The sequence below is a fragment of the Lynx canadensis genome, chromosome C2, assembly GCF_007474595.2.
Source record: "Lynx canadensis isolate LIC74 chromosome C2, mLynCan4.pri.v2, whole genome shotgun sequence".
In the NCBI taxonomy this organism is placed as follows: domain Eukaryota; kingdom Metazoa; phylum Chordata; class Mammalia; order Carnivora; family Felidae; genus Lynx; species Lynx canadensis.
The window spans coordinates 112,353,945-112,381,040 of record NC_044311.2 but is presented as its reverse complement, the minus strand read 5'-3'; the positions used below and the strand labels follow the sequence as shown (position 1 = coordinate 112,381,040).

General features: G+C 42.0%; 1 protein-coding gene across 14 annotated transcripts in view; it reads left to right on the top strand.

The window, feature by feature from the left end:
• Positions 1-27,096, top strand: part of ST3GAL6 (ST3 beta-galactoside alpha-2,3-sialyltransferase 6) — a 75,917-nt gene that overhangs the window by 33,080 nt on the left and 15,741 nt on the right. For 8 of the 14 annotated variants that reach the window (XM_030329154.1, XM_030329162.1, XM_030329158.1 and 5 more), the window contains 8 exons: positions 1,764-1,863; positions 4,600-4,677; positions 7,061-7,164; positions 8,474-8,537; positions 18,967-19,065; positions 22,132-22,318; positions 22,431-22,568; positions 25,963-26,115. In XM_030329154.1, coding sequence (XP_030185014.1) covers positions 1,764-1,863; positions 4,600-4,677; positions 7,061-7,164; positions 8,474-8,537; positions 18,967-19,065; positions 22,132-22,318; positions 22,431-22,568; positions 25,963-26,115 — 923 coding nt within the window. Of the gene's footprint in view, positions 1-1,763; positions 1,864-3,192; positions 3,285-4,599; positions 4,678-4,700; positions 4,721-7,060; positions 7,165-8,473; positions 8,538-18,966; positions 19,066-22,131; positions 22,319-22,430; positions 22,569-25,622; positions 25,730-25,962; positions 26,116-26,774; positions 26,913-27,096 lie in introns of those variants that run through there. The other 6 variants (XR_003971690.1, XM_030329156.1, XM_030329153.1 and 3 more) reach the window with 6 other exon arrangements.

Below are 27,096 nucleotides of genomic sequence, written 5' to 3'. Positions count from 1 at the left end.
AATAGCTCAAAGAGGTAGTTTCTGTGCTCTCACCTGTAAACAGATGAGGATGCTCAGGTTGGAAGTGGTAAACTGATTTACCTAAGGTCCCCCAAGACAGGAATTATGTGGAATTGGGCGGTAATTCATGTGTTCTGATTGCCAACCAGTTTGACTCTTCATGGCGATCATGTGTGCTAGGAAGTATGTGTAAAGTGTGTTATTTAACTCCTCTATTTGCTTTCTCCTTACATAGGCATTTCTCACTAACTTATAATAATGGCATGTGGGGGTGGCGGCTGCCTGAATAGAAGTGAGAAGCAGCAGCTGACACCAAGGGAGGAGAAACCAGCGATTTCCTCTGGATAAGGACGGCGTAGCGAACAGTCCCATACCCTCATTAGCTCCAGAGGAGCCCAGCATAATTATGACATTTGTTAAGATGACCCCACATTATCGAGGAAAGCTTAAATTGTATTATATTCTGTTTATGAAGGCAAAGGAGTGCTTTATTTTAAGAGTTCCATTTGGACTTATTTTACTGTTCAAAGGGAGACAGCATGATCTTATCTGGAAATGCATCTACCCAGACTCACCATGTCTGCACTGCATTGCCCCGATGAAGGTGGATGGATGTGAACAAGAGGTACATGCAATTGTCGAAATGAACCAGAAACTTGACAGGCAAAAAGCTAGCATATTTGTTTAAAGTCCCAAGCATTGAAATCTACTGTAAGCACCATATAATATATTAAATTTGTCTTTTGCATTTAATTGCATGTGGAAACGAGAACATACTCATTTCTATGAAGTAAAAGTGAGAACAAAATATGTTCAGGTTTCTTAAAAATCTATATTCTATGAAGGGTTTTTAAAATTTATATTCTAGCGAAGATTTTGTCCAGGTTTTTGTCGATCTACAAATGTACAATGGACCACACTGTTGATATAGTGCAAAAATAAGCAAGAAATTAGCTGAAATGTACCTCTGCTAGGATACTGAAAAATCAAATGGATGCATCTAAAAGTATATAAAAGTTGAAGATGTGGAAAATATTCTTAGTAGCCTTTTTTCCCCAGTTTTTAAAAATTGCAAAAAGGACGTGTAAAAATTACAATACATGGCATTTAAAAATCATTCTGAGAGGCGCCTGGGTGGCTCAGTTGGTTAAGCGTCTGTCTTTGGCTCAGGTCATGACCTCATGAGCCCTGGATCAGGTTCTGTGCTGACAGCCCGGAGCCTGGAGCCTTCTTCGGAGTCTGTGTCTCCCTCTCTCTTGCCCTCCCCCACTCTCACTCTGTCTCTCTCAAAAATAAATAAAAACGTTAAAAAAAATCATTTTGAGCACTGAGGAATGCAATGTTTGTTTACATCTTAAGGCATATATTCACTTTCTGTTGAGAGAGTGAAAATAGGTATTTTTTACTGTTTCTGAAAACAAGTTTTGGGTCTGAAATACATGTGTAAAATTTTGTTTTGAATGCATGTTTTTCTTATCTAACATGAGAAAGTAGGATGGCAGCTGCTAGCTTTGAAACCATGGTACTGTTGATAGGTTTACGCATCATGTTGTATTGACTAAACAGGCTGAGGAGAAACAGAAAAAAAACACTCTTTTCCTACAAATTTAGTGAATATTTCCAAAAATAGTAGGCCTACATCATTTTCTTTTCTTCCCTGTCTATATGTTTATTCACTAATGCTTATTTTGAGCTCTTGTGTGAACCCATCTACATAACAAACGATAACGCTTTTTCTTTGGACTTCATTTCTTGTGTTTCAGGTGGGCCAGCCATGAGAGGGTACCTTGTGGCCATATTCCTGAGTGCTGTCTTTCTCTATTATGTGCTGCATTGTATATTATGGGGAACAAATGCCTATTGGTAAGTTTCATTTTTGCTCTTTAAAAATAATTCCCGGGGCACCGAGGTGGCTCAGTTGGTTGAGTGTCTGACTCTTGATTTTTGGCTCAGGTCATCACCCTGGGGTCGTTGGATCAAGCCCCATGTTGGGCTCTGCACTGAGCATCGAGACTGCTTAAGATTCTCTCTCTCTTCCTGTGCCCTTCTCCCCCACTCATGTGCACGCGTGCACTCTCTCTCAAATAAAAAAATAAATAAAAATGATTCCTAAACTAGTCTTTGACACAGTCACACAAATGATGTTAGAAGGACCTATAAAAAAAAAAAACAAAAAAACAAAACAACTCTTTAACATTTTGATCCTTTTTTAGCTTTCCATGCTAAACTGGGGTTTTACCATTCTAGTGTCTTGTACATCGTAGCTTTAACAGTTTTCAAACTGATAAAACAGCACCTTATTTTTATTGACATCAGTGAAGCAGTGGTGTTGCCCATCTCTGGAATATAATATTCTTTATATAATATTTCATCTCCTTGAATTGATGGAGTAATTCTTGGACTCGGTGGTTCTTGACTGTTGAGCCTAAAATGCTTGGATAAGATAGTGATGATTAAAATAGAGACACTGCATATGGTTTTCTTTGTTTAAAAATATTCGGTGCATGATGACACACATTATGAAACCACTTTGACTTGAAATGTCTCATAAAACTTTGAAGAAGCACAGATAGTTTTATGGCAGAGAAAACTTATGAAATAAGCTTTTCATCCTTTTCCCTAATTGTCCTTTGGCTAGGAATAAAGTTTTGATGACCTTTAAATCCTGAATGGATGGTAGTATATGATATCAAAATAAGTCACATGATAATTTTCTATTTTAGACGAAATACCAGTACTCTTTGCCAGTTTTTCAGTAGGAAATTCTAGATCATGTTTCTGGTTGTGTCCCCCACCCCCATCTAGATAAAAAAAGTTCATGCTTCTGAATTTACTTCACCACTTGTTGATTGAAAAATTATTGTAATGCTCTTCATGGAAGGAAGTTAGGCAGATGGTCACTAGAAAAATCCAATGCCAGGTGGGGGTGGGGGGTGGCCCAAAGTTTCTGGGTCTTGGACTTAAATACTGAGCTAGAGGACTTAGAAGTCTGATTATACACCACATGAAGGTTATACACGGTGTTCTCTCCTTCCGTCTTTGCCACATCCTGTCTCTGTACCACTCTTAGTAACGGAAGGTAAGAACAGAAGAGAAAGCAAGGAGTATACTTTGTAAACAAATCCTATTGTGTCACAGGGGAAATGATAAAGAGGACAATGCAGAGTGTTGAATTCTGCAGTCTTTTGTCATCCGGGTTTGAGAGTGTTTATGACCCTCCTAAGCTACCTCCTAAGCTAACCCGTGATACTAGTCACAGAAAATACCGGGGGAAATTACCTCAGGTGGGTTTTGTGCTGTGAACTTACTTCCTTAAAAATTATTTAAGACCGGTAACTTTTTAATTTTTATTTATTTATTTTTATTATTTTTTTAATGTTTATTTATTTTTGAGACAAAGACAGAGCATGAATGGGGGAGGGTCAGAGAGAGAGGGATATATAAATATATAACAAGGGATTTAGGGATTCCTAAACATATAAATCAAGGGATTCTTGCCATGTATGGTAGTCACAAAAGATGTTTCTCTAATAAGGACTTTACTAGTTTCATAGTTTAGAAATCTAGCAGTTCTTGGGCATCTGGGTGGCTCAGTCATTTGAGTGTCTGACTTCGGCTCCGGTCATGATCTCATGGTTCATGAGTTTGAGCCCCTCATCAGGCTCTCTGGGCTGACAGCTCAGAGCCTGGAGCCTGCTTTGGATTCTGTGTCTCCCTCTCTCGCAGCCCCTCCCCGGCTCAGACTGTGTGTGTGTGTGTGTGTGTGTGTGTGTGTGTCTCAAAAACAAAAACATAAACCTAGAAGTCCTAACTATGTGGATTTCTAAAAAATTGAGACTACTTCTTTTAGTTTGTGTCCTGTGATTATAGAAGAACATGGATTAGTTTTTTAGATGAATTCTTCACATAATTGATCATTAATAAAGTCTTCTGTTAGGCCGTTATGAACCTGGCTAGCTCTGGATCCTGCCACTCTGTCCCCCTCATTTATTTTTGTTGTCATGCTCTGTCTTGTTTCACAATACCCTTTTAAACTGTGGAGACAAGCACTCCATTCAGGAGACCCAGAAGGTCCTAACCTGTGCCAAGAATAGAGGAGAGTGAGATAGGACTCTGAATGGTGTGATTTGTGGAGTCTAGATCACAAGGCTGCCTCTGTAGAGCTTCAGGTCTGTGTTTCCATGGTAGGTGTGCCCAGTTGTGGCACGGGGGACCTAGAGAGTCATGTGCACTGGAGTGTGGTGGGTTTGGCAGGCTTTGGGGAGACTTCCAAGAAGTCAGCCTACTTGTGGCTTCCACAGTGTGGTGACCCCTAGCCCTTCTCGAAGGGCCCTTTGTTCACTGCTGGTTGAATCCCTTCTGGGTCGCTTGTCACCTCAGCCTTTTTCACCCTCTCGCCTTGTATCCGTGCATCCTCAAATATGTGAAAGGTCCTGGAGAAAGTACGGTCATCCCTCAAGGGTTTCTGTGAGGATTTTTAATTCCATGCCAGAGAAGTCTTTCAGCGGTTGTCTCCAAGTGGATTCCCAGGGCATTTGCTTTCCTTTGGGCAGGCTTCCTGGTTCTGGTTTCTGAGTGACCCTGTTTTTTGTCTCCTAGGGTGCCACCTGTGGAAATGAAGAGGAGAAATAAGATCCAGCCTTGTTTATCGAAGCCAGCTTTTGCCTCTCTCCTGAGGTAAAAAGATAAAAGAAATTGTGACCTACAACATGTTTAAAATGTGTTTGTAATCACTTTTCACGCTTGTTTACTTTTTTTCGTATGAAAAGTATGAAAGTGGACTTTAGCAGCGTAGACACTCTATATTTAAGGAAGAGCTTGAATATCCCGTCTCTTTTTGTGCTTTTGGTCAGAGCTCTGCATATATTTTCAGAAAAGGCATTGAAGAACTCAATCAGACCAGTTACTCTTTTTACATAGGTGAGATTAGAGAGCTCTGTTTGTAATTGATCATAAAAAGTGAACTGTTCTTCAGGGCTTTATTTCTCCCCTTGTTGTTCCCATGTTGTTTTTTACCCTTATTATTTTGTAGCTTTTTTTCCCCCTTGTCTCTAGGTTAAACTTCATGATGAGAAATTTTTCGTCACCATGACTTTCAGTGAACTACTTGGAATGTAAATGTAAATCTTTATATAGTTGTCAGGACTTGCAGAATATCCACAAATATTCTTTTCCTCTTTCACCTCAACTGTGACAGATTGCTGGTCCAAACGCTTCTAGAGAAATAGAAATAAATGACAGTCTGGTCATGTTTAATTGTGTAAAACAGGTCCAAGCTTTTCAATATGTTCTCCATTAAGGATCAAAAGTTTATATATTTGTAAATTTTCTTTTCATTGCGTAGTATACCGCACGTTTCCATGACTGGTTCTTAACCTTTTAAAATCAACTCTCTAGGAAACTGGAGATACATAAAATATTTCTGCATATGTTTACAGGTATATCATAGCTACTATAAGCACTTTATAAGATGGTAAATCTTTCTAGTTAGGACCACTGGAAAACTAGAAGAGTGGTTTTAAACTTTTTTAACCATGACCCCATAGTAAGAAATCAATTTTACCTTGGAACCCAGTATACACTGGGTATAAATACATTTTAGTTTGGAAACTGGCATACATAAATAAAGCTGGACCCCTGAGAATGCTGACACTCTCAAAACTAAGTCTGGGATACAGATCATATGTCATGCAGGAAGGGCCCACCCTCACGTGTTTCCTTAGTCTGAATATGGTGTGAGTTCTTAGCCCAGCTCTGAAGACCTTAAGCTCGTGTGACTTGCCCAAGGTGTAATGGCTCCTGAGTGGCTACTATGGATGCAAATGAAGCTAGAATGAAACTGAAGCTATTTCACCCCTATTCTGTGCTTTATTTCCATTTTGTCATACAGCCACTGCAACCCCAGGGCACTCTGATCTGCACCTGCAGTTTTTAGACTAACAAAAGGCAAAGCTGATATGACAGGAAAAATGGGGCCAAGTGTGGGGGATTGGGGTAAGGGTGAGTTTGACTTGTTCCTTCTCTTGCATTAAAAGCACTTTGATTTTCTTTTTTTCTACTTCATACTGGTTCCATAAAGAAGTAATACGGAGTTGAAATTCATTCAACCATTTATTAACCATGGGGAACCTGCCTACTCTGTGCTGGTTGCTAAAAGTGAGGGGAAAAAACAGAGGCACATCCTATCCTCATCGAATGGTCTCTCTTGTCTGAGAGAGGACCTGAGTGGGGGCAGTGGGGCATAGCTCAGGACAGAGCAGGCAATAAGAAAGAACATGTCCATAGTTGTTGTTCTTGAGTAAGTCTTAATGCCGGCAAGAATCCTAGGTGCATCTAACTGTTCTTTATTTTCATTTTGATTTTTACTTTTTTTTTCATAGCTGACAAAACTTCACACATATGGTACTTTTTAATTTGGGAGTGGCTTAGCATCCGTGCTTTATTTCCCCTTATTACCTCCTTTGTCTCTTCCTGTATATGGCTAACATTTCCTCACTTGGTATTGATTTGTTTTTAAATTTTGATCCCCCTCCCTAGCCTCTAGAGTTGTGACAAAACTTTGGTTCCACAGCCTGGGTAGCGTTTCCATCTTGGTTTTGTAGTTCCATTGCACATTCCATTCTCTATTCTATTTAAATTCCATTTAAGGTGACTTTTCAATAATTTTACGTTTTAAAGTTTGTTTATTTTGAGAAAGAGCAAGAGAGCAAATGGGGGAGGGGCAGAGAGAGAATCTCAAGCAGGCTCCGTGCTGTCAGTGCAGAGCCCAACTCGGGGGCTCAGTCTCATGGACTGCGAGTTCATGACCTGAGCTGAAATCACGAGTCTGATGCTTAACCAACTGAGCCACCCAGGCCCCCCAAATAATGTTAATATTAAAACATAAGACCATAAATAAGCATTGAAGTGAATAAAAAAATACTTTAAAAATAGTTACACAGTCGCATATAGTCCATATATCAACGTGAGTATTATACTTCAGTTGTCTTCAGTTGTGATTTTAGAAGGCTGCATATATTGTAGGCATTTGGGGGAAATGATTCTTTTCCTTTTCTTGCAGGTTTCATCAGTTTCACCCTTTTCTGTGTGCAGCTGATTTTAAAAAGATTGCTTCCTTGTATGGTGGCGATAAGTTTGATTTGCCCTATGGGATAAGAACATCAGGTCAGTAATATTATTCTTACCCAGCCCTATTAATGGGAGTGTGTTTTGATGTGAACCACATGTTTATATAATTTTAAGGACTTTTCATCTTACTGCTTCATGAGGATTCTTAAAGGAAATGATTCGGCAATTTGTTGAAGGAAATTAAATTTTAATTCAGAAATCCCTACTCCTTTTTGAGGCAGTGTGGAATTCTAAAATAAAACGGGAAGTTTGTTGTTGTTTTTTGAGAAACTGCTCTTTACTTTTGTCTAGCTATGGTATTATTCATGAGTTCTGATGCTGTATTTTATTCTAGTATAGAATTAGCAGGATAAACCTGTGGGTTAACTTCCTTCCTGTCTCCCTTTTTGCCTTTTTACCTCTGAGTTTTATTTTATTCCATCAATGTAAGTTCTAACTCCTTGATCAGCCTTTTAACCAGTAGGTATTTTGCTAAATTGAGAGAGAAATTACTCTATCTGCTAATGACAAAACCGTTTTCTCTCCACTTATTGACAACTGATTGGCCTTAAGCAGCTTTATGTTGTAGATTTTTGAGAGACCCTAAAAGCCCAGTAGGTGACAAGCCTAGTTTTCTGAGTCAGATTTTATTTATTCAGTGGATCCTGTTATGTGTGTGTGTGTGTTGTGTGTGTGTGTGTGTGTGTGTGTGTGTATGTGTGTGTGTATAGGTTTAAAAAAAATATTGCAGAGAATTTGATAATACATTTAAATTTGCTGAATATTGGTTTCTATACTAATATCAGTTTCAAAGGCTATATTCTACACTAATATCATCTGATGTTGGTATTTTTTTAAAAAATGTCTTATTACTTATTTTTGGGAGAGAGAGACAGACACAGCATGATCAGGGGAGGGGCAGAGAGAGAGAGGGAGACACTGAATCTGAAGCAGGCTCCAGGCTCTTAGCTGTTAGCACAGAGCCCGACGTGGGGCTCAAACTCACGAACCATGAGATCATGACCTGAGCTGAAGTCAGACACTTAACGGACTGAGCCACCCAGGCACCCCAGATGTTGGTATTTTTGGGGTTACTTTTTCAGAATTGTTGTCAGATAAGGCATTTTTTTTTTTTACCCCCCTGGAGTTTTCAGGAAGTGTCCTTAGAGCAGTTTTGAGCGTACCTATTGAGTAGTGCCTGCTAACTGCAGTTGTATTGTTAATTTCCACCAAGGAATAAACCCACATGGATTTACAACTTTGAAATGGGTTGGGGGAGGGATGGGGGGGGAATACCTAGGGTTGCTTACTAGGTATCTAAGAAGCCATAATTCCTTTTATTTATAATATGTCATTTGTTTTCTAGCGGAATATTTTCGACTTGCTCTTTCAAAACTGCAGAGTTGTGATCTCTTTGATGAATCTGACAAGTGAGTTTATTTCCTCGCTTTTGTTTGACTTTTAGTTTTAGCTAAGGTGGTTCAAAATATGCACCCCAATGTAAAATGTCTTCACTCAAGAAAATTCCATAGTAGTTGTGCATGACTAAAATGTCTAGTAGTTGTTTCCATGATACTTCAAATAAACACAAAATTAATTTAGAAACTGCAAAACTGGTTGCCTCAAAAGTTTGCAGAGTCTTATGATGAGCAATCCTAGTCCCAGGTCAAGACATTTTAACCCACATTCACCTCTCCTAAGTTGTTGTTACTAGAGAATTAATTCGTAGCCCCTGTTAATCAGCTCACAGCCCCTCCATAGGCTGTCTCCTGTACCTTCCTATGTATCTTCTGATTGCTCACGAGGATCTGTTTTGTTTCACTTGAATATTGGATTTCAGAAGCAGCTCTCTTCCTCCTATTCAGAATTATACTGGAGGAAAGAGAACAGTTGGTTGAGATAATACTTCTTCTGACTACAAAAGGTAACTTAATGTGTAGAAAATTCTGGTGTCAAGTTAACCATCTAGGAATGAAATTGCTAAAGATAGACTCTTTAGCTGATACACTTATTTTTACAAAGGTAGACTTTCTGTACAGATTCTTCATCTACCCTTTAGGATTTGGCCAGTGGTCCATTGGGGGGATGGAATAGGCACTCCATTAAAAAGCAAAATGACAGAATTTTCCCTCTTGCCCAAGAGGACAGAAGTGCTATTTAGCAAATACATAAATGAGAGTAGTGGACAGAGATGTGAAAATGGGGATAGAATTTACAGAACAGAGCTGGAGGAGCAATGCAAGATTTTGTCTGAAATTCTCTCCTTTTTTCTCTGAGAGCCCACATGATCGAAGTGTGGATTATGTAATGTTGGCTCATTTCAGCTGTACTTACTTATTACAATTTAAAACTATGCCATCAACTTAATTTGTTTTTGATTGCATATGAACAGCAACCATGTATGTACTTTTCTAGCCTAAATTTTATGTAGCTCATGGGTTGAATTTTGTGCAGATCTTTGGCATATGTGCATTATGTCCTGCTCTCTAGTTTTTACCACTACCCTGCAAAGTATGCTTGATAGTCTTTTTTTTTTTTAATGGAGAAACTAAAACTAGGCAAACATACATAGTTTGTTACAGTGGGTAAAAGCTACAGCCAGGATGTGAACCTAGAGAGCTCCATCCAGTGCCCGGATGTGTGACTTAAGAGTAATAGTGACTGTATCTTAAATATTTGGAGCAAGTGTCTACAAGGTCCTAGTCCCTGTAAATGTGAGCTACTGCCAGGATTCTTGGGTGTGTATGACTAGAAGTTTCACTCTTTCCTGGTCTTTATCTCAGAACTAGACTGTACCATCTATAGGTGCTTTCAGAAGCCCTTCCCACACAGCAATTCATCATCTACATGTGCCTCAGCCAGGCTTGTCTCTCTCTTCTTGCTGACGTGGTCTTGCTGTTTCCTTTCCTCCTTTGTCACTGAGCATGGACCCCACTCCCAACATCAACCCATGTCAGGCTCTTAGCATCACCCGTGTTGGAAGAGAGGTGGGTGTGGGTGGTGAGGAGGGCTGGAAGATCTTGCTGATGGCACAGGAATCCTTTAGTCTGAGTTTGTCAAGAGAAGTAGAATAGAATGTGCAGTCAGAGAATTTTCAGGCACAGAGGGAATGGAAAATCCCCTTGTGGGATCTCTTCGGAGTGCACACCAAGAAGCAGTCACATGATCAGCCTTGCTGAATTGCTTGTTTGTGCAAACCTGTTTTCCTAGGGACTTGACAAAGAGTATTTTGAAAGTAGATGAGAATATACTTGGGACAGTATTTCCTATTTCATATTAACTTTTGGGATGGGTTCACATGTAATAAACTATACCTGTATTTTAAGCAAGTCATTATACATTTATCTGAATGGCACTGTATAACACAAAGACAATCGCTGGCCAGTCTATGCCTGAGCAGTGGATTTTATTTTATTTATTTATTTTAAAAATATTTATTTATTTTGAGAGCGACCACACATGTATGCATGCACACAGGGGAGGGGTAGAGAGAGGAGAGGGGGAGAATCCCAAGCAGTCTCCGTGCGGTCAGCGCAGAGCCTGACATGGGACTGGAACTCATGAACCGTGAGATCATGACCTGACCTGAAATCAAGAGTTGGATGCTCAACCAGCTGAGCCACCCAGGCACCCCTGAGCAGTGTATTTTAAAGGCAGAATATACTCCAGAAAGGCAGAATGTACTAACCAGCCTTCTTGTTGCCTCAGAGTAAACTGTTCCCTAAGTGACCTTAAACATCTCCCATTTCTCCTCTCAGCCTGGGGAAAAATGCTCTAGGACAAACAGGTCTGAGAACAGTCTCTTTCTCAGGCAGAGAGAATGAACTGTGGATTCAGGAGCGGGGTTGGGGGTGAGGGGGGCGCCCCATGGACCAGGAGGAAGCCTTGTTGGCATGAGCTGCTCACTTGGTCAGTGGGTCTGTAGGGTCGGGCTTGGGATGAGCAGAGAGAGGGGAGCTCCACTCTTTCCATCCCCTTCCTCCTTGGGCTGCTCTCCACTGATTTTATTCTTCCTTTATCCTCTTGGTTTCTTCCAGAAGGTTCAGACATTTGGTCATTGTTTCAAATCCGAATCTTTACAGTCCTACCAGATGTAAGTCCTAGTTTTGTTCAGTTACATTATTCAGTTCACGTGATGCCCTGCATTGGGACAGATTACACTGTGAATGGGAAAGTTCTAAATACCAGATGCATTTACAAGAGAGGAGTCTTCCTCTTTCCCACAGGGACTTCACATAAACGAAGTCTGCAGGTTAGCATGTTATTACCCATTTGATTTTATTTATCTTTTTGTTTTTAACAAGAAGTATACTCTTTGGCTTTTCCCTTTATATTGTTTAGTTTCTCTCCTGAGCAATGACCCACCAGGTTGGGGTAGGGTAACCACCGAGGCACCCATACGTTGCCTAAAGAATCGTGATTACCTAAGCTTACCTGTCTGTGCTGTGTTGTGCGGCTTGAGGGCCAGACTCAAAAGCAAAGTGGTGAATTGTAGAGAATCGTCAGAGGCAGGAAGGTGGAGATCTAGTCCAACCCCCTCATTTGAATGGTGAGAGAGCTGAGATCCAGAGAGGTTATGTGGAGGTCTGCAAATTTCTGTTTTCAGTACCTCCTTTCACATTTTAACAGAGTAAAAGACAGGAAAGACCGCACAACTCAATGTCTTAAACTGAGCATCATCTGAAGAGCTAAGGGGAAGAGAATTCTGGAATTGTGAATTCTTTTGGATATATTGTTAAGGATTTCCAGGGCTATAAATCTTGTGCATTATTGAATATAGCTTATGCCTTTATTCTTAACCTCAAGCCATTTTTAACCAGATGATCTTTAATACTTTGGCAGGGTTAAACCAAATCCTCTCCAAGTTACATGTGTCAGTTCACTGAAAACACATATATGTTAAATAGGTTTCTTTTGTTCTCTTAAACAAAGATACATGATCTCCATAGACTCTTCTCTTCAAGGAGAGCTTGAAAAACAGGGTTTTGGGGGAGGGGAAGTAGAGGGAGGAAAGGGGCGGGCAGTAAGGAAGTGGGCAGGCATGGGACTGCTAAGTAGATGAGTCAGTACTTGTGAAAAACGGCACAGTTTTGTGTCCTTGGGCAAGTTCCTGCATTTCTGAACCTTAGTTTCTTGTAAAAGAGGGTAATGGAGCTACATATGCACCTTATGCCACGGTCAGTTTTAATAGTTAATAGTTAAGTCTGTGAAACCGTTGCACAGTCATTAAGTCAACGTAAGCATCGGTACTGTTTTTGCAACTTCCTGTGAATCTAGAATTATCTGGAAATAGAAAGCTTACATTGAAAACATGACCACCGAGCTTCTATATGAATGTTCATAAGAGCATTAGTCATAGTAGCCCCAAAGTGGAAACACCCAAATGTCCAACTGCCGAATGAATAAATTAAAGGTATATCCGTATAAAGGAAATTATTTGGTCATTAAAAGGAATGGGGTACTGATTCATGCCACAACATGGACGAACTTTGAAAACACCATGCTCAGCAAAAGAAGCCAGTCATGAAATAGCAAGTACAAGTATAGTTACATACGATACAACGCATGTACCACATACAGTTACTGCATGATTCCAGTTACAGGGAGTGGGCAGAATAGACAGCGCTATGGAGACAAAGTAGATTTGTGGCGGTCAGGGGTGGGGGAGGGGAAATGGAGAGCCAGTGCTACTGGCTGTGGGTCTGAATTGGGTGATGGTGATTGTTGCACAGCTTTGTGAAAATGCTAAAAGCTAGTGAATTTTAGGTAAAAGGATGAATTTTACGACACGTGAATGATATTCCCATTAAAAAAATAAAATGTTGGGGCGCCTGGGTGGCGCAGTCGGTTAAGCGTCCGACTTCAGCCAGGTCACGATCTCGCGGTCCGTGAGTTCGAGCCCCGCGTCAGGCTCTGGGCTGATGGCTCGGAGCCTGGAGCCTGTTTCCGATTCTGTGTCTCCCTCTCTCTCTGCCCCTCCCCCGTTCATGCTCTGTCTCTCTCTGTCCCAAAAATAAAAATAAAAATAATAATAATAAACGCTGAAGAAAAAAAATGTTTTTGAAAAGAATTGGGGGTGGCAGTGACCTCTCGTTTCCTCTCTAGCCTCTGTGGCACTGTGTTCGGAAGGGACTGTGAAGCCGTGCCTAGAACCAATGGTTTCTCTTTGTCATCTTTTCTGTATGCTGCTGCTGCTGAGTTCTTGGGACCCTGGTTGCTCCCTTTATTCCCCAAAGCACAGCTCACATGAGGGGGCCATGGTTTACACACTTCACTAACGATTGAGGATATTTAAGGAAGTCGTATCACAGAAAAGCAATACTTAAAATGTGCGTGTGTTACAAGGCCCTGACCCTTTCTGGCTGGCTGTGCATGTATCTCTTTAGCACCAGTCTGCCCCCCAGCCCCGGGGCATGCTGCCTTCTCCTTAGTGGGAACACATTCTCCCTCAGCCAGAGCGGCAGAAACCCTGAATCACAAAATCTCAGCTCCCACTTAAATGCGTGAACCAGGGGCCCCTGGGTGGCTCCGTCGGTTGAGCGTCCAACTTCCGCCCAGGTCATGAACTCACCGTGTGTGAGTTCGAGCCCCGCGTCAGGCTCTGTGCTGACAGCTCGGAGCCTGGAGCCTGTTTCAGATTCTGTGTCTCCCTCTCTCTCTGCCCCTCCCCTGCTCATGCTCTGTCTCTCTGTCTCAAAAATAAAAACATTAAAAAAAAATTTTAAATGTGTGAACCAGCTCTCCACCTCCCCCTGTCACCATTGCATTCTGGGAGGCCGCCAGATTCTGTGAAGAGTGTGTGAGGCCAGCACAGGCGGTTACAGAGTAACTCTACATAAATACCTTACTGAGCCGAAGCACCGGTGCTAAATCGGTTGCCTGCTCATTGGACACGGGTTTGTGACAGCTGCCTAGTTGCTCACCCAAGCGGGATCCATTATGTTACATCAGCAAAACGGGGCCAGATTGGCAACCAGCTGGGGCGGGAGCATGGCTTCAGACAACTTAAAAAGAGGAAAAAGATGGAGACTTCAGTTATTTAAGGAAAAGAGCCCAGGCTCTAGAAAGGTTCTCAATGTCTGCATCACTACTCTGGGCATCCTGCTGTTTTGCAAGGTTTCTTTACATGGTAGCATTTTCAGCCTGGAGGAGAACTTGAGGCTGGGGGTTGGGGGGGGGGGGGTTGGTTGGAGGAGTTGTGATTCTGTGTCAACAGAGTGAGTCACAGGTGGTGAAAAGGCAGGAGCAGCCACAGTCTGTTTCATAACAGCCATTGTTGTCACATGTTGAGTGGAGATACAGAAAGCGGGTACACGTGCCAGAGGACATGGTCTCCTGCAACGTAGAGTAACAACATTTGAGACCTCGGTGATTCCCTTCACAAAAGGGCAGACTAAGTTCCTAGAGGTTAGGTCTCTAGGCCAAGGTCCTGAAGATGCTGAATGGGGGAGCCAGAACCAGCAGTCAGGTCTCTAGCCACAGCACATTGCTCAGTGTTTCAGGGTCTTCAGAGTGCAAGTAACAGTAGCCTAAGAGTGATTTAAACAAAGCAGACCTTTATTGTCTCCCATATCGCCTAGATACATGGGTTCATGTCTGCAGGCTTGTGGTTCCATCTTGCAGGCTGCGTGTGGCTGCACAGACTGGATGGCACAGCTCCAGGGAGTGTCCGTTCACACATACAGTTACTTGACTGGTGCACCTTGTAGGTGGACAGGGTACGACTTGCACATCTGTATGGAGCCGCTCTGGTTGTGTGACTGAATTAGCGGTTCAGTGATGTCAGGGCAGCTTCTCTGTGGCTCTCTGTGTCTCTCCCTGTTGTAAGATGACTGCCACTGCTCTAACCGTATATATCAGCATCTAAGAGGAAAGGAAGGGGTAGATCAAAAGAAAGCCTTCTTTTCAAACTGCGCTCTTGCCGGGGGTGGGGGGGCGAGATCTTTTCTGGAGCATCTAATAGACTCTCTAATGTCTTTCTGCCCAAGGGTGGGTCACGGGGCCACCTCCAGACCGACCGTTGTCAGGCTTTACGGAAGCAGGGCTCTACCGGCAGGTACACAGGGTAGCGGGTGTGGGAGAATGACCAGTGAGATCTGCAGAGATTGTTAGGCTGAAGATGAGGTGGTCTATTTTAATGTGTATGATACTGCTGAAGGGAAGAGGATGTCAGAAAGCATTCAGAAGACAGGCCACAGGCCACTTGAAATGGGCAATTCACGTCTACTTTCTCTGTATTGATGGTGTTGATGTTTACCTCTGTAGAGCGTAGGAACTCTCCTGGGTTTTGCCTGACTTGATGAGAAGCATGCCTTTCACCCGGGGGAAGAGTAATATCTCACCGTAACTGTTTCAGCAGGCTTCCAGATTTTCCATTAACAGGTTTGGGCACTCTGGAGTGATTTTGTTTTCTGGGTGAGCAGTTTGGGGCATGTGCATTTCCCCACCTGTTCCTGGGGTGGGGGAAAGAAGAACGGATAGCTGCTTTTCCAGACACAGAGTAAGGAAACAGTCACCATCCTTCATGTAACAGCCAAACTGATTCCTAAAGCGCACAGCCTATGAGCCAGGAAGTTTTAGATCGGAGGATACAGGAATATGAACAGTACTATTCTTGCCGTTTAGGGACTCAGAATTGCCTGTAGTTATTTGTGCGTGAAAGTTGTGTTAAATAAATATGGTAAAGTTATATGTACCCAAGGGACCCTGGAAATTACCGTTTTACACCTCAGGGAAGGGGATCCAGGAGCCCAGACCAGGTGGAGGGAAGCCAAGGAGATGATGGATCAACTTTTTGGTAATATATGGTGACTGCTGGGGAGAGAGGGATGAGGTGTGTGGTTCAGACCGTGTACCTGTACCATGATGTGTTTCCCACAGTCACGGGGGCGTCGTGAATACTAGCTGTAGATAAGCTGCTATTGCTACAGAGTGGTCCTAGGGATGCCCCTAAAAGAGTTTCTAGTGTTATACATGATCCTCAGAAAAATATGTGGGTCTTTGCAATATCCCTTACAAGGAGGAAACGTGAAATTTCACTGACAAGATTTCCTTTCAGAGGCTTGGGCAAACTTTTTTTTCATGACAAAGGGCCTTCCCTCCTCCCAGCTGCCCCCTCCAAAGCTAACAGAGAAGAACATAGAAAGTGAAATTTCTCAAAATGTGGCGACCATCGAACTGTGACCCGTCTTTAGAATTACAGTTCTCTTGAGTGAGGCAGTGTCTCTAAGATTTCTTTCCATTTTTCCCAAGCCCTTAAACCTCCTGGGACGATGGACAGGAAGAGGCTACAGAATTGTGTACGAGCCATGGCCTTCTCTCTGTAGCTAATCCTGGGGCTTCTGTAGTAGGAGCTCTGCACCTAGCCCTCTCCTCCCTTTTCTCTTGACTGGAAGGCTTGATGGGATCTGTGAGGGGGGATCCAGGACCTGGAGCCTACGTGGGGACCAGGAATGTGACACATTAGTATGGCAGATGGTTGCTTCTCTTATCACAATGCTCTTTTGGCCACACAAGGATCTAGGGCTTGATGACCAATTGCAGTCCAGTCTGATAAACGTACCACTGAGCGGAAACTTCTGTGAACACTAAGGTTGAGCCTGTTGGCTTATTGCTGAGCAGTGATTATGGAACTGGTTGTGTCTGGGATGGAGTTGAGCTACCTCTTTACAGGTCAACTTCGGGGATCAGACTTGTGGGTCGGTGGTCCTTCGATGAGGCTCCAGGGTAGGAACTCCGGAGACACGGCGGTGGTATGCACTCCTGTCTAGCCTGGTATGTTTGATGATGTTAGAGTCAGTCAGCCTGGTGTCAGGCTGGAAATCCCAGGCCAGGCTGAATGCTGTAGCTGCAGGGGCACGTGGGAATAGGGAGGTGGGAGAGGGCTAATCTGGGTGCCATAGTTACCGATAGCTCTCCTCCTTCCTCATATAGGTTACATCGGAACAGAGCTGTTATTTGGGTCCTGTCCGTTCCTAGGCACCCCCTCCCCTATGCCCAGCCTTGCTTAGCAGGTAGATGGAGCCAGCTCCACAGCTTCAGCCTCTGATTTGTATTAAACTGACCCCGAGGTTATGGAAAGAAAAGTCAAACAAGCTGTGCATGTGAGAAGTACCCTTGTCACATAGAGTATTCATAAGATGGATCCGGTGAGGTTGATGACAATACACCCAGAGAGGAAAGGGTTTCGAATGTTTGCCAGTCTTCCCATCTTCTCCGTGCCACCTGGTGGCAGAGCACCGTGGATAAAGTTGCCTTCCTGGAAGTGGGATTAATGTCAAACTTGCAATATAAAAGCATCTAGACACATGTTTCTTTCCTAAGACAAGCATTTAAAAAATGTGCTCTGGAGCACACTGCGATCTGTCCATGATAGGAGTTTCGGGGTTATATCCTCAGTGCTTGTTGGACATGTTTCCCCCTGCCCCCCCCCCCCGCCCCGCCCCCGTCCCTGGTATCTGTGAAACTGGATTTTCTTGTTTTTGTAGCAAAGCAGACACTGATTTAGACGTGACCCTTGAATTTGGGAGCTAAAAGTCCCAAATTAAAATGTGTAAAAGTGTTTTCGAGTATTAAAAACTTACCAAATAGGTGAGCTAAACAAATTCTAAGGTAAGAGGGTCAATTCATATGTATACGAGGGTGTACATTGTCTCTTCTTGGCAGGGCCATTGTTTGGCTCTTTTTAATTATTCCTGTATTCCTGCATTCTCTATGTTTATTATTTTTTTTAAGTTTATTTAAGTAATCTCTACACCCAGTATGGGGCTTGAACTCCTGACCTTGATATCGAGAGCCACATGCTCTTCTGAGCCAGCCAGGTGCCCCTCTTAAGTTTAAATATTCTACAGTATTTGTGCAATTTTGCTACTCATTAATTTCCTAAGAGCCTTGTGGTCTAGAGTTCATCTGTTTTGCTTTATTTCATGGTTCTTAGAGAAACAGTTTTTTTTCTTTATACTTTCATGTCTTGAGGGTCCTGAAAGGACAGTTGCAACAGGCTTCCCCTCTGTAGTCTTGTCCCCTGAAGGAGAAGGACATGATCCAAGTTGTCATTTCTCTAAGCTTGGTTGGGAGGTGGTGAGAGCCTGGAGATGGGTTCGGGGTTGCTGAGAGCGAATGGCACACAATCCAAAGTCCTAGGCTAGTCCCAGCCAGCAACAGGAAGTCCCGCTTCATCATCTACTTTAAAGCTCTCTGCCAGGAACACAGTGAACTTTGAGTTTATATTGGTTAAGCTCCAAGGAGCAGTACACGTTTGGGGAATTGAAGTGCTCATGGGCGGGTCCAAGGAAGCTACCCCTTACCCACCAGATTGCCAACTGTCTCCACACTGATGAGACGCAGCAGTGACCCAGAGCTAGGAACTCAGGGGAGTGGGCAATGCTGGTGAAAAAAAAGGACGGCTGTGTAACATAAGCACACTTGTGTCAACATTAACATGCAGCATCACAGGCCAAGTGGTGTTTTTGTTGTCCGAGGGTCTGAATGCAAATCCCGATTCTGCCTCTTGGAAATATGACTTTGAGATGTAACCAACACTTCTCTGAAGTCCTTTCTTCATTTGTAAAATGGGAGTATCGGGCTTACCTGTCTGAGCAGGTGGTTATGAGATTCAAGCAAGGGACCGTGCATGGACTCATAAGCAGCTTTAGTTTCTAGCGATCATATACTTCCTATGAAATGTTATTTATTGAATCCTGTATCTTTCTAATATATCCCTAGACCTGTAAGTCACAATTGGTTCTTTTTCTACTTGGGCAACAAATGAAATTTGGTTCTGGAAAGTATGGAACGAGTGCTTGGAATCACCCACTTATACGAAAGATGTCTCAACCTCTCACTTGTCTGTTTGCCCAGCAGTGTGCCATGTAAAAAGTGCGTGGTGGTTGGTAATGGAGGAGTTTTGAAGAATAAGACATTAGGAGAAAAAATTGACTCCTATGATGTAATAATAAGGTAAATATATTTCCTGTTTGCTAACCTGGAATTGTTTAAAAAAAAAAAAACATGGTTTCCTATTTTAGTATGACTGTGTTTTAAAAGGAAGAAGAGTTGCTTAGATAAGTTTATTATGTAACTGGTCTCTCAGTTGTTGGCTAGAGTAGGCCTAGATTTCAGGTCGTTGACTCAACAAATATTTATGAAGTTTCCTTAATATGCCAGGCACAGTTTTCACCACAGGGGATACAACAGTGAATGAGAGCAATGTTCTTGCTCCCTGTGGAACTTATATTCTAATGAAGGGAAGAAAACAATAATTAAATAAATAAGGGAGCGCGGTAATACATGCCATACAAACAATTAAAACATACATGACAGGCAATGATTGAATGGCTGCTTTAGAATGGATGACCATGTTGAGGAGAAGACCTCTAAGATGGACCCAAGTGAGTCTGTAGTACCAACTGTATCAGAGCAATCCAGGCAAATAGAACGTTTAGTGCAGGTCCCGGGGGAGGATATGATCCTGGGTTTGAGAGGAGCCCCAAGAAAATCAGCAAGGTAGGAGGGCAGCAGGCCTGGGGAGAGTGGTATAACCAGAGGCTGAAGGAGCAGGCTGTGTAGGACTGTGTAAACTGAGACTAGAACTTGGATTTTACTTTAAGGACAACAGGAAACTTTTGCAGATTTTTAAAAATGTTTATTTATTTTTGAGAGAGACAGAGTGTGAGTGGGGAAGGGGCAGAGAGAGAGAGGGAGACAGAGAATCCGAAGCAGGCTCCAGGCTCTGAGCTGTCAGCACAGAGCCCGAGTGGGGCTTGGACTCATGAACTGCGAGATCATGACCTGAGCTGAAGTCAGACGCTTAACCGACTGAGCCACCCAGGTGCCCCCTAAAGATTTTAAAGCAAGACAGCAATTCCATCTGATTATGCCTTTAAAATACCCTGGCTGTGACGTGGACAATGGAATATGAGGGACAAGGGTAGAAATGAAGAGGCTAGTTAGGTGGCTATATTCAGGCAGATAATGGTGGCTTGGAACAGGATTGCCATGACAGAGAAAGGAGGTAAGTATAGACTGAGACATATTTTAGAGGTAGAGTTATCAGGATTTGTTGATGTGTTAGATGTGAAGAGAGATGGGAATAAAGGAACCAGATACCTCCTTCTAGGTTTTCAGCTGAAGGGATTGAGTTGGGGGAAGACTAGAGTGGGAACATATTTAGATCTGGAGAGGGAAGATTTCTGTTTGACCATGTTAGGTTTGAGATGCTTGTAAGATTTGCAGTGGTAAGTCAAGTAGGCCGTTGGTTAAACGGTTAAAGCCTCATTGGTAAACAGCTTGTAAGCTGTATTTAAACCACGGATTGGGCAAGATTCCCCAGGGAAAAACAGAGAGAGAAGAGGTTCCCAGGACAGAGTCTTGAGGTACCCTACACTTAGACGTTGAGTAAAGAAAAAAAAAAAAAAAACGAGTTGGAAGAGGATCTACCAGTAAGTTAGGAAGTGTTTTAAAACAGAGGAGGTCAGCTATGTCCAGTGTTGGTGAGAGGTCATGCAAGATAAGGACAGCGAGTTCACCATTGGACATGCAACTCGACGCTTACTCATACTCCTGACAAAAGCAGACTTGGAGATATGATATGGGGAGTGGCCCTACCCAGGTGGTTTAGGAGAGAGTGACAGGCAAGAAAGTGAAGAAACAAGCATAGGCAATTCTCTTGAGAAGTTTTGCTGTGGTGTTGAGTTACGAGATGGTAGCTGGAGATGGTTATGGACTCAAAGGAGGCTCTTTTGTTCCTGTTTAAAGATAGGAGATTCTAGAACATATTGGTAAACTGACAGAAATGAACAAAGAGATTGCTGTGGTAGAGAGAGGGGATGGCTGCAGAGTTCAAGTGTGGTTGGTCCTCTATAATGAAAGGAAAACTGGAATTGTGGTTATGACTACCAAGAGTCCCACCGATGGAGGGGTGGGAGAATGAGGACATTTCCGTCTCTTACTTTCTCATTGAAAGATTAAAGTAAGGTCATCATCTGGGTGATGTGTTGTGTGCCTTGGGAATGACTATGAATAGTCTTTTGAAGAGTGGGAAGGTTTCACGCTGGGGCAGTGCATTAGGCTGACCTGGCAGTGCTTGGGGGTTTTGCTGGGTTACAAGCTGCCAAGAGTTTGTGCATTGTGAGGTCACTTTATTTTCTGTTCACTCTCCATTTTGAGGAAGCTGTGAAAGTTTGTCCACACAACAATTTTAAAACAATTTTTTAACCTATAATTGTCTAAACATTTGATCATCCAGAACCACAGCAAACCCTTGTGGGAGAATGCCACGGGCACAGCATTTATGAAAGTCATTTAAATGTTATTAAGACCGTCTCATATTACATTGAGTCCAGGGCAAAGGGCAAAACAGTATTTATCCTCTAGGGGACACTGTTTTGGAAACAAAGCATCCCTTTTAATAGCATGCCTTCCTAGTGTATGCATAAATAGCGCATGTCTAACTTTGGCATTGAGCAGGCACAAGCCCAACAGTAGATCCTCTGTGGTTCTTTAGTTCCCTCTAGCAGTGACATTTATTTGCTTGTGCTTGTGCTTGGGTAGAATACAGAAATTTTATATTATTACTTTATTATGGAGTGCAACAATTTTGATGGGTCCTCACGTCACCTTCAGTGTGATCCTTACCTGTCAGCCCGTGTGCTCCATGACTGTAACGTGGGGCAATTAACTTTGGACTTCAGGGCCCTCACCCAAGGTCTCTCTTAACTCAGTTTTCTGTGGTTCTCTGTTCTCATTTGGTTTTATTTAGTCTTTGGTTTTTCTGGAGGTCGGACTGAATTAGTTGTGGCCCCACAATTAATTTTCAACATTTCTGCCTTTGATCCAGCCAGCTGTCTCATGAAAGGGAATGATTTCCTTGGCTGTTATGCCTTAAAAATCAAGCAGTCGCCTTGTAGCTTTTAGCACCAGACCCATGGTTTCTGGTTTGTCCTGCTCTGTAAGCTCTGAAACTGGGATGGAATTGGCTCCTACTGAACTTGGTCTACATTATTTTGTGTGTTTTACTACCCACAGAATGAATAATGGTCCTGTTTTAGGACATGAAGAGGAAGTTGGGAGAAGGACAACCTTCCGACTTTTTTATCCAGAATCTGTTTTTTCAGATCCCAATCACAATGATCCTAATACTACGGCGATTCTCACTGCTTTTAAGCCGCTTGATTTAAAGTGGCTGTGGGAATTGTTGACAGGTGGCAAAATAGTAAGTTGGCAAATTGATCTGCCTTCTGATTACCTTCAGTTTTTTTTTTTCCCATTAAAAAAGAAAAAGACAACCACAATGTTCTATTTTCTGGGTTCTTATTTTATTTCAGAACACTAATGGTTTTTGGAAGAAACCAGCCTTGAACTTAATCTACAGACCTTATCAAATCAGAATATTAGATCCTTTCATTATCAGAATGGCAGCTTATGAACTGCTTCACTTCCCAAAAGTGTTTCCCAAAAATCAGGTACGTATTTTTCCTGGCACAGTTTCAAACTAAAGATCTAGCTGGGGTAGGGTGGAGGGTTCCGACGGTTTTCAGAAAGGATGAGAGCCAGGACTCACAAGGTGGCTTCTGAAGGCCACGTCTGAGGTAGTGAACTTAGATATCTGGCTATTATCTTTATGTTCTTTGGACTGCAAGGAAAGAGTGTTAAGGGGAATGTTGTTTTGTTTTGTTTTTTTCCTGCCCTTGCAGAGCCCTTCCGGGGTCTCCTTCTGTATGCCTGAATGGCTCATTTCTCATAACCTTGTCTTCAATATTCTGCAGTGAGGAGAGTCTGATGGGGTCGGGGGCTGATGGGCCAGCCGTGCTCAGAGTAGCAGGAAGGGATTCAGAACAAGTGCGTGGCTTTTCAGGCTAAAAAGAACTGTCTGAAGCACTCCGATAAAAATAGCACCGGTAAACCAGAGGAAAGGCAAAGGAAGGATAAGGTAGTTCAGAAATATTTCTGCGGTCACAGAGGAGACACTGGTCCTGAAATTGGAGGAAAGGTGGTTGAAACTCCAAACTCTTTAATTAAGTAAAGGGAGTCTCACCGATTGTGACTCTTGTAGTTCTTCAGTTATGTTCCCTAGAAAACAATACTCTCCAGACCCATACAGTGGCAGAGACCAGTTTTCATCAGAAGCTTGAGCAAGTGTGTAACATAATATCTCAGCTGAAATGAGGTTTTTCTTTTTGGTAATTAGGGGAAATCCAAAGAAATAAACACGCATCATGTTATCTTTTCTTTAGTATGCTAAAAAAAAAAAATTCTCAAGTTTAGAATTGTTAGATTCTCATGCTTAAAATGAAACCACTTACAAAGGAATATATATCAAATATATCTACTTATATTCTAATATATATGTTATAATATATAAAGGAAATCATCCTTCTCTTCCCTCTGTAACTCACTATCCCTTTTTTTTTTTGCCTTTTATATCTTTCTAGACTATTTTCTATGCATTTACACTTTTTGTTCAATTATTTTCTGCCATTTCCCCCCTCCATTTAATGAACTATTTCCTTATTTATAGACATTTCCATTTGCATCCAGCTTTCTTCCTCTATATACTATGGAGGAACGCATGTGATTCTAGGTATTTTCAGGCCATGTGTGTGATTTCTGTAGGATAGACTCCTACAAGTGGTATTCCCAAGTCAAAAAGCATAAAGATTTTAAATTTAAGCCTTATTTCTTGGTAATTTTTGAAGGGACAGCTTCTTAATAATTTCTTAATTTTGAGGGGAAAAGACTGCTTCTGAATGTACGTTTTGTGACTTCTTAGCTCTAATTTTCCTAAGTGAAGTAAGATCAGATACAACTTTTGTTTTCTGTTTTAGGTAGTGTCTCCAAAAGCATAGGATGACCCTTATCTTAATTAGGTCTCCAAAACTAGTTGTAACTAGATTAAAGTTCCAGTAGAACATGGTGTGCCAGAAGCCAAATGAGGATGTAACGCTATTTCAGAGAGGTTATGTGGGATGCTGTCCAGAGGTTGAGCACAAATGATAAACATTGGTTCTGGAAACATGGAAGTCCTATTGGTAATACAGACAAGAATAAAAGAGGGAGAAAGCCTGCTTGACTTAGGTTAAACAGAACATGGGACATGAGCAAGTGGAGGTGAATCTTTAATAGAGTTTTGCTAGAAAAGAGAGCAGAGAAATGGTTGAAAGACATCGGATCAAGGAAGGTTTTGTGGTTTTTCAAAGACAGATGGCCATGATTATATGCTGAAGGGAATGATTCAACAGAAGAAAATAATGAGAAAGTGGGTAATGGTAGAAACAGGCTTGTTGAGAGAGACGAGATTGGATGAAAGAGTGCACTACTGGCGAGGTTGGCCATAGGTGGAAACAGACATCATGCGCACCTAAGAGGAGTGAGCGCTGAAAATACAGGTGAAGATGAAGGTAGATTGGGAATTGGGAAGATGGTGTAGTTCTTCTCTGTTTCTGTTAGTAAAACAAGGATTCAGTTACCAGTTTAAAGTAGAAAGGAGCCTGGGGCTGTTGGATTTAAAGGTATAAAAGTGTCACCTTGGAGAGTAGGAGTGGAAATTTACTCGGGAAATACTGAACGGCCACTTGAGGCTTTGGCCATAAATGTAAAGTGTGCCCAGGCACATATGTTGTTTTCTCTTAGCTTGTTCTGCTGCTTGGGTGTGGGTGGAGCCGGGGTTAAGATTCTGTCGGGTGATCATCTATTTCTGTGGGTGACAGGTACGGAAAATGGAAGGTCTCCATAAGGGAATGGTGATAATCACGGCTGAAGGTACTCTAAGATATGAAGAAAGGAAGTAGAGGACATGAAGGGGAGGGACAGAAGGGGGAGAAAGTGATGGGATCAATGAGGTTGGAGGCTTTTAACCTCCAAAAACCCCCCAAAACCCAGGCTTTTAACCCAGTCACTAATTTCCTTTTCTAACAGATGGTGAAGAGTTGTGGTGGTCACAGTAGGGCAGTGGGTAAAGAAAAGCGTATTTCAAAGGCAGGCTTTCAGACAGGCTTGCCTCTGTGAGTTTATTTGCTATTATTGTGCTTCTTGGATTTCTTCTCCTCCTCAAAATCATAATATGTAATTTCCATGGAATCTGTAATACTTAATCGAAAGAAAATCTCTTTAGATTGCTGTGTTAAAAAGTTTAAGATGTATTTTGTTTTTGCCTTTGAAGGCCATCCTGGTGAGAATTAAAACTTTGAAGATCTTACTGTCAAACATGTGACTGCATTTTCAGGATATAGGTGTATATGATGGGGACGCTTGGTTTTTGTTTTTAAATTGATAATGATCCAGTTGAGACTGTGACATTACTACGTATATATCTGGAATTTTTATTTTCTAATCAGAGTCTTAACTATTTGTCATTGAAGTTACTTAGTCTTTCCCTACAGCTAAATTACTAGGATTATAAAATAGATTTAGTTTAAGGCTTCTGTGAATTCTTTCACCATGATCATCCATTAGCAAATTAACCTGTCCTTACATTTCATAAGTGGGTTCAAAATTCACAGGCTATGCTTTTTCCACAGGAAGCCAAATTCAGCATGTTTTATAAAATACGGCGGCAGTGGCATCCTTTTCCTTGAGCCTCATGGTGTTTCTTCATTTGATAGTTGTCCTCTGGGCTAATATTGCAGTTAAGTTTTATTTGAAAGGTTTTCTAAGATTCCAGTCACACTTTCTATGCTTTTTCAGAGTTAGGATATTAACTGGGGGTTGGGTCTTAGACATGATGAGGGTTTAACCTAAGTATTTCTCACCTGATTACATGTTCAGAAGTCCTGGTTTCATAGGATGAGGTCACCTAAATATGCTTTGGAAACAAGTATCTTGTTTGGGTTCTAAAAAAACTTTAATTTCCTTTTCCAGAAACCCAAGCACCCAACAACAGGAATTATTGCCATCACATTGGCTTTTCACATATGTCATGAAGTTCACCTTGCTGGATTTAAATATAACTTTTCTGACCTCAAGAGTCCTTTGCACTATTACGGGAATGCCACCATGTCTTTGATGAGTAAGGTAATACATACCTACTTGGGTGTAATCTTTGATCCTTAGAGTTGGAAAGCCCACATTTTCTCCTCTGTCATTTTTAGTGAGGGAACAGGCTTTGAGAGTTTGAGAGCTGCTTAACCCTACCAAGAGCTCCCAAGTGCTGAAACTGGGACTTGGATCCAGGGTTGTTAGTACCACCCTTGTTCCAATTTGTGGGCCCCGGACCCTTGGGAATATGACACAGTTATTCTCAAGTATCATCAAACCCATATAGGCACCCAGCCTTATCTTAGATGATGTTTGCACTATTTATATACACATACGGGCAACTTGCTATTTGTAGTATCTCAAATTCACTTAGCATTGCCATGGAACAGAGACACTCATCCACGTAAGAGGATCGAGCACTGAAAACAAGGGTAAAGATGCAGGTGCATTTGGAGTTGGGAAGATGATCTAGCTGTTGTGCTTTTTTGTGTGTGTGTGTGTGTGTGTGTGTGTGGTTTTTTTTTTTTTTTTTTTTTTTTTTTTTAGTTATGTAGACGAGGTCTGTAGCATTTTAGCTCCCTGAAAGAATATTCATGGTCAAAAAGGTTGCAAACCTTTATAGATCATGCTTTTCTTGAATTAGAGATCAGTGATGGTAGATAGTACCTTTAAGACTTTTTATTATTATTTTGGAGAGAGAAAGAGAGAAAATCCTAAGCCAGTTTCATGCTCAGCATGTGGCCTGACACGGGGCCCAACCCACGACCATGGGATTGTGACCTAAACTGAAATCAAGAGTCAGATACTCAACCAACGGAGCCATCCAGACACCCCAAGATCTGTAAGCCTTTTTAACAGAATGGGAAGGAGTTGTCTAAGTGAGGTTAGTGGCATATCACTAGTATTAGGATTAAAATGTTATCTGTACATTTTTAATATGGAAGTATGAATGGGTCACTGTAATGGATATGGATCTATCCTATGTAATCAGTGCCCTTACATCATCATCCCCAAATA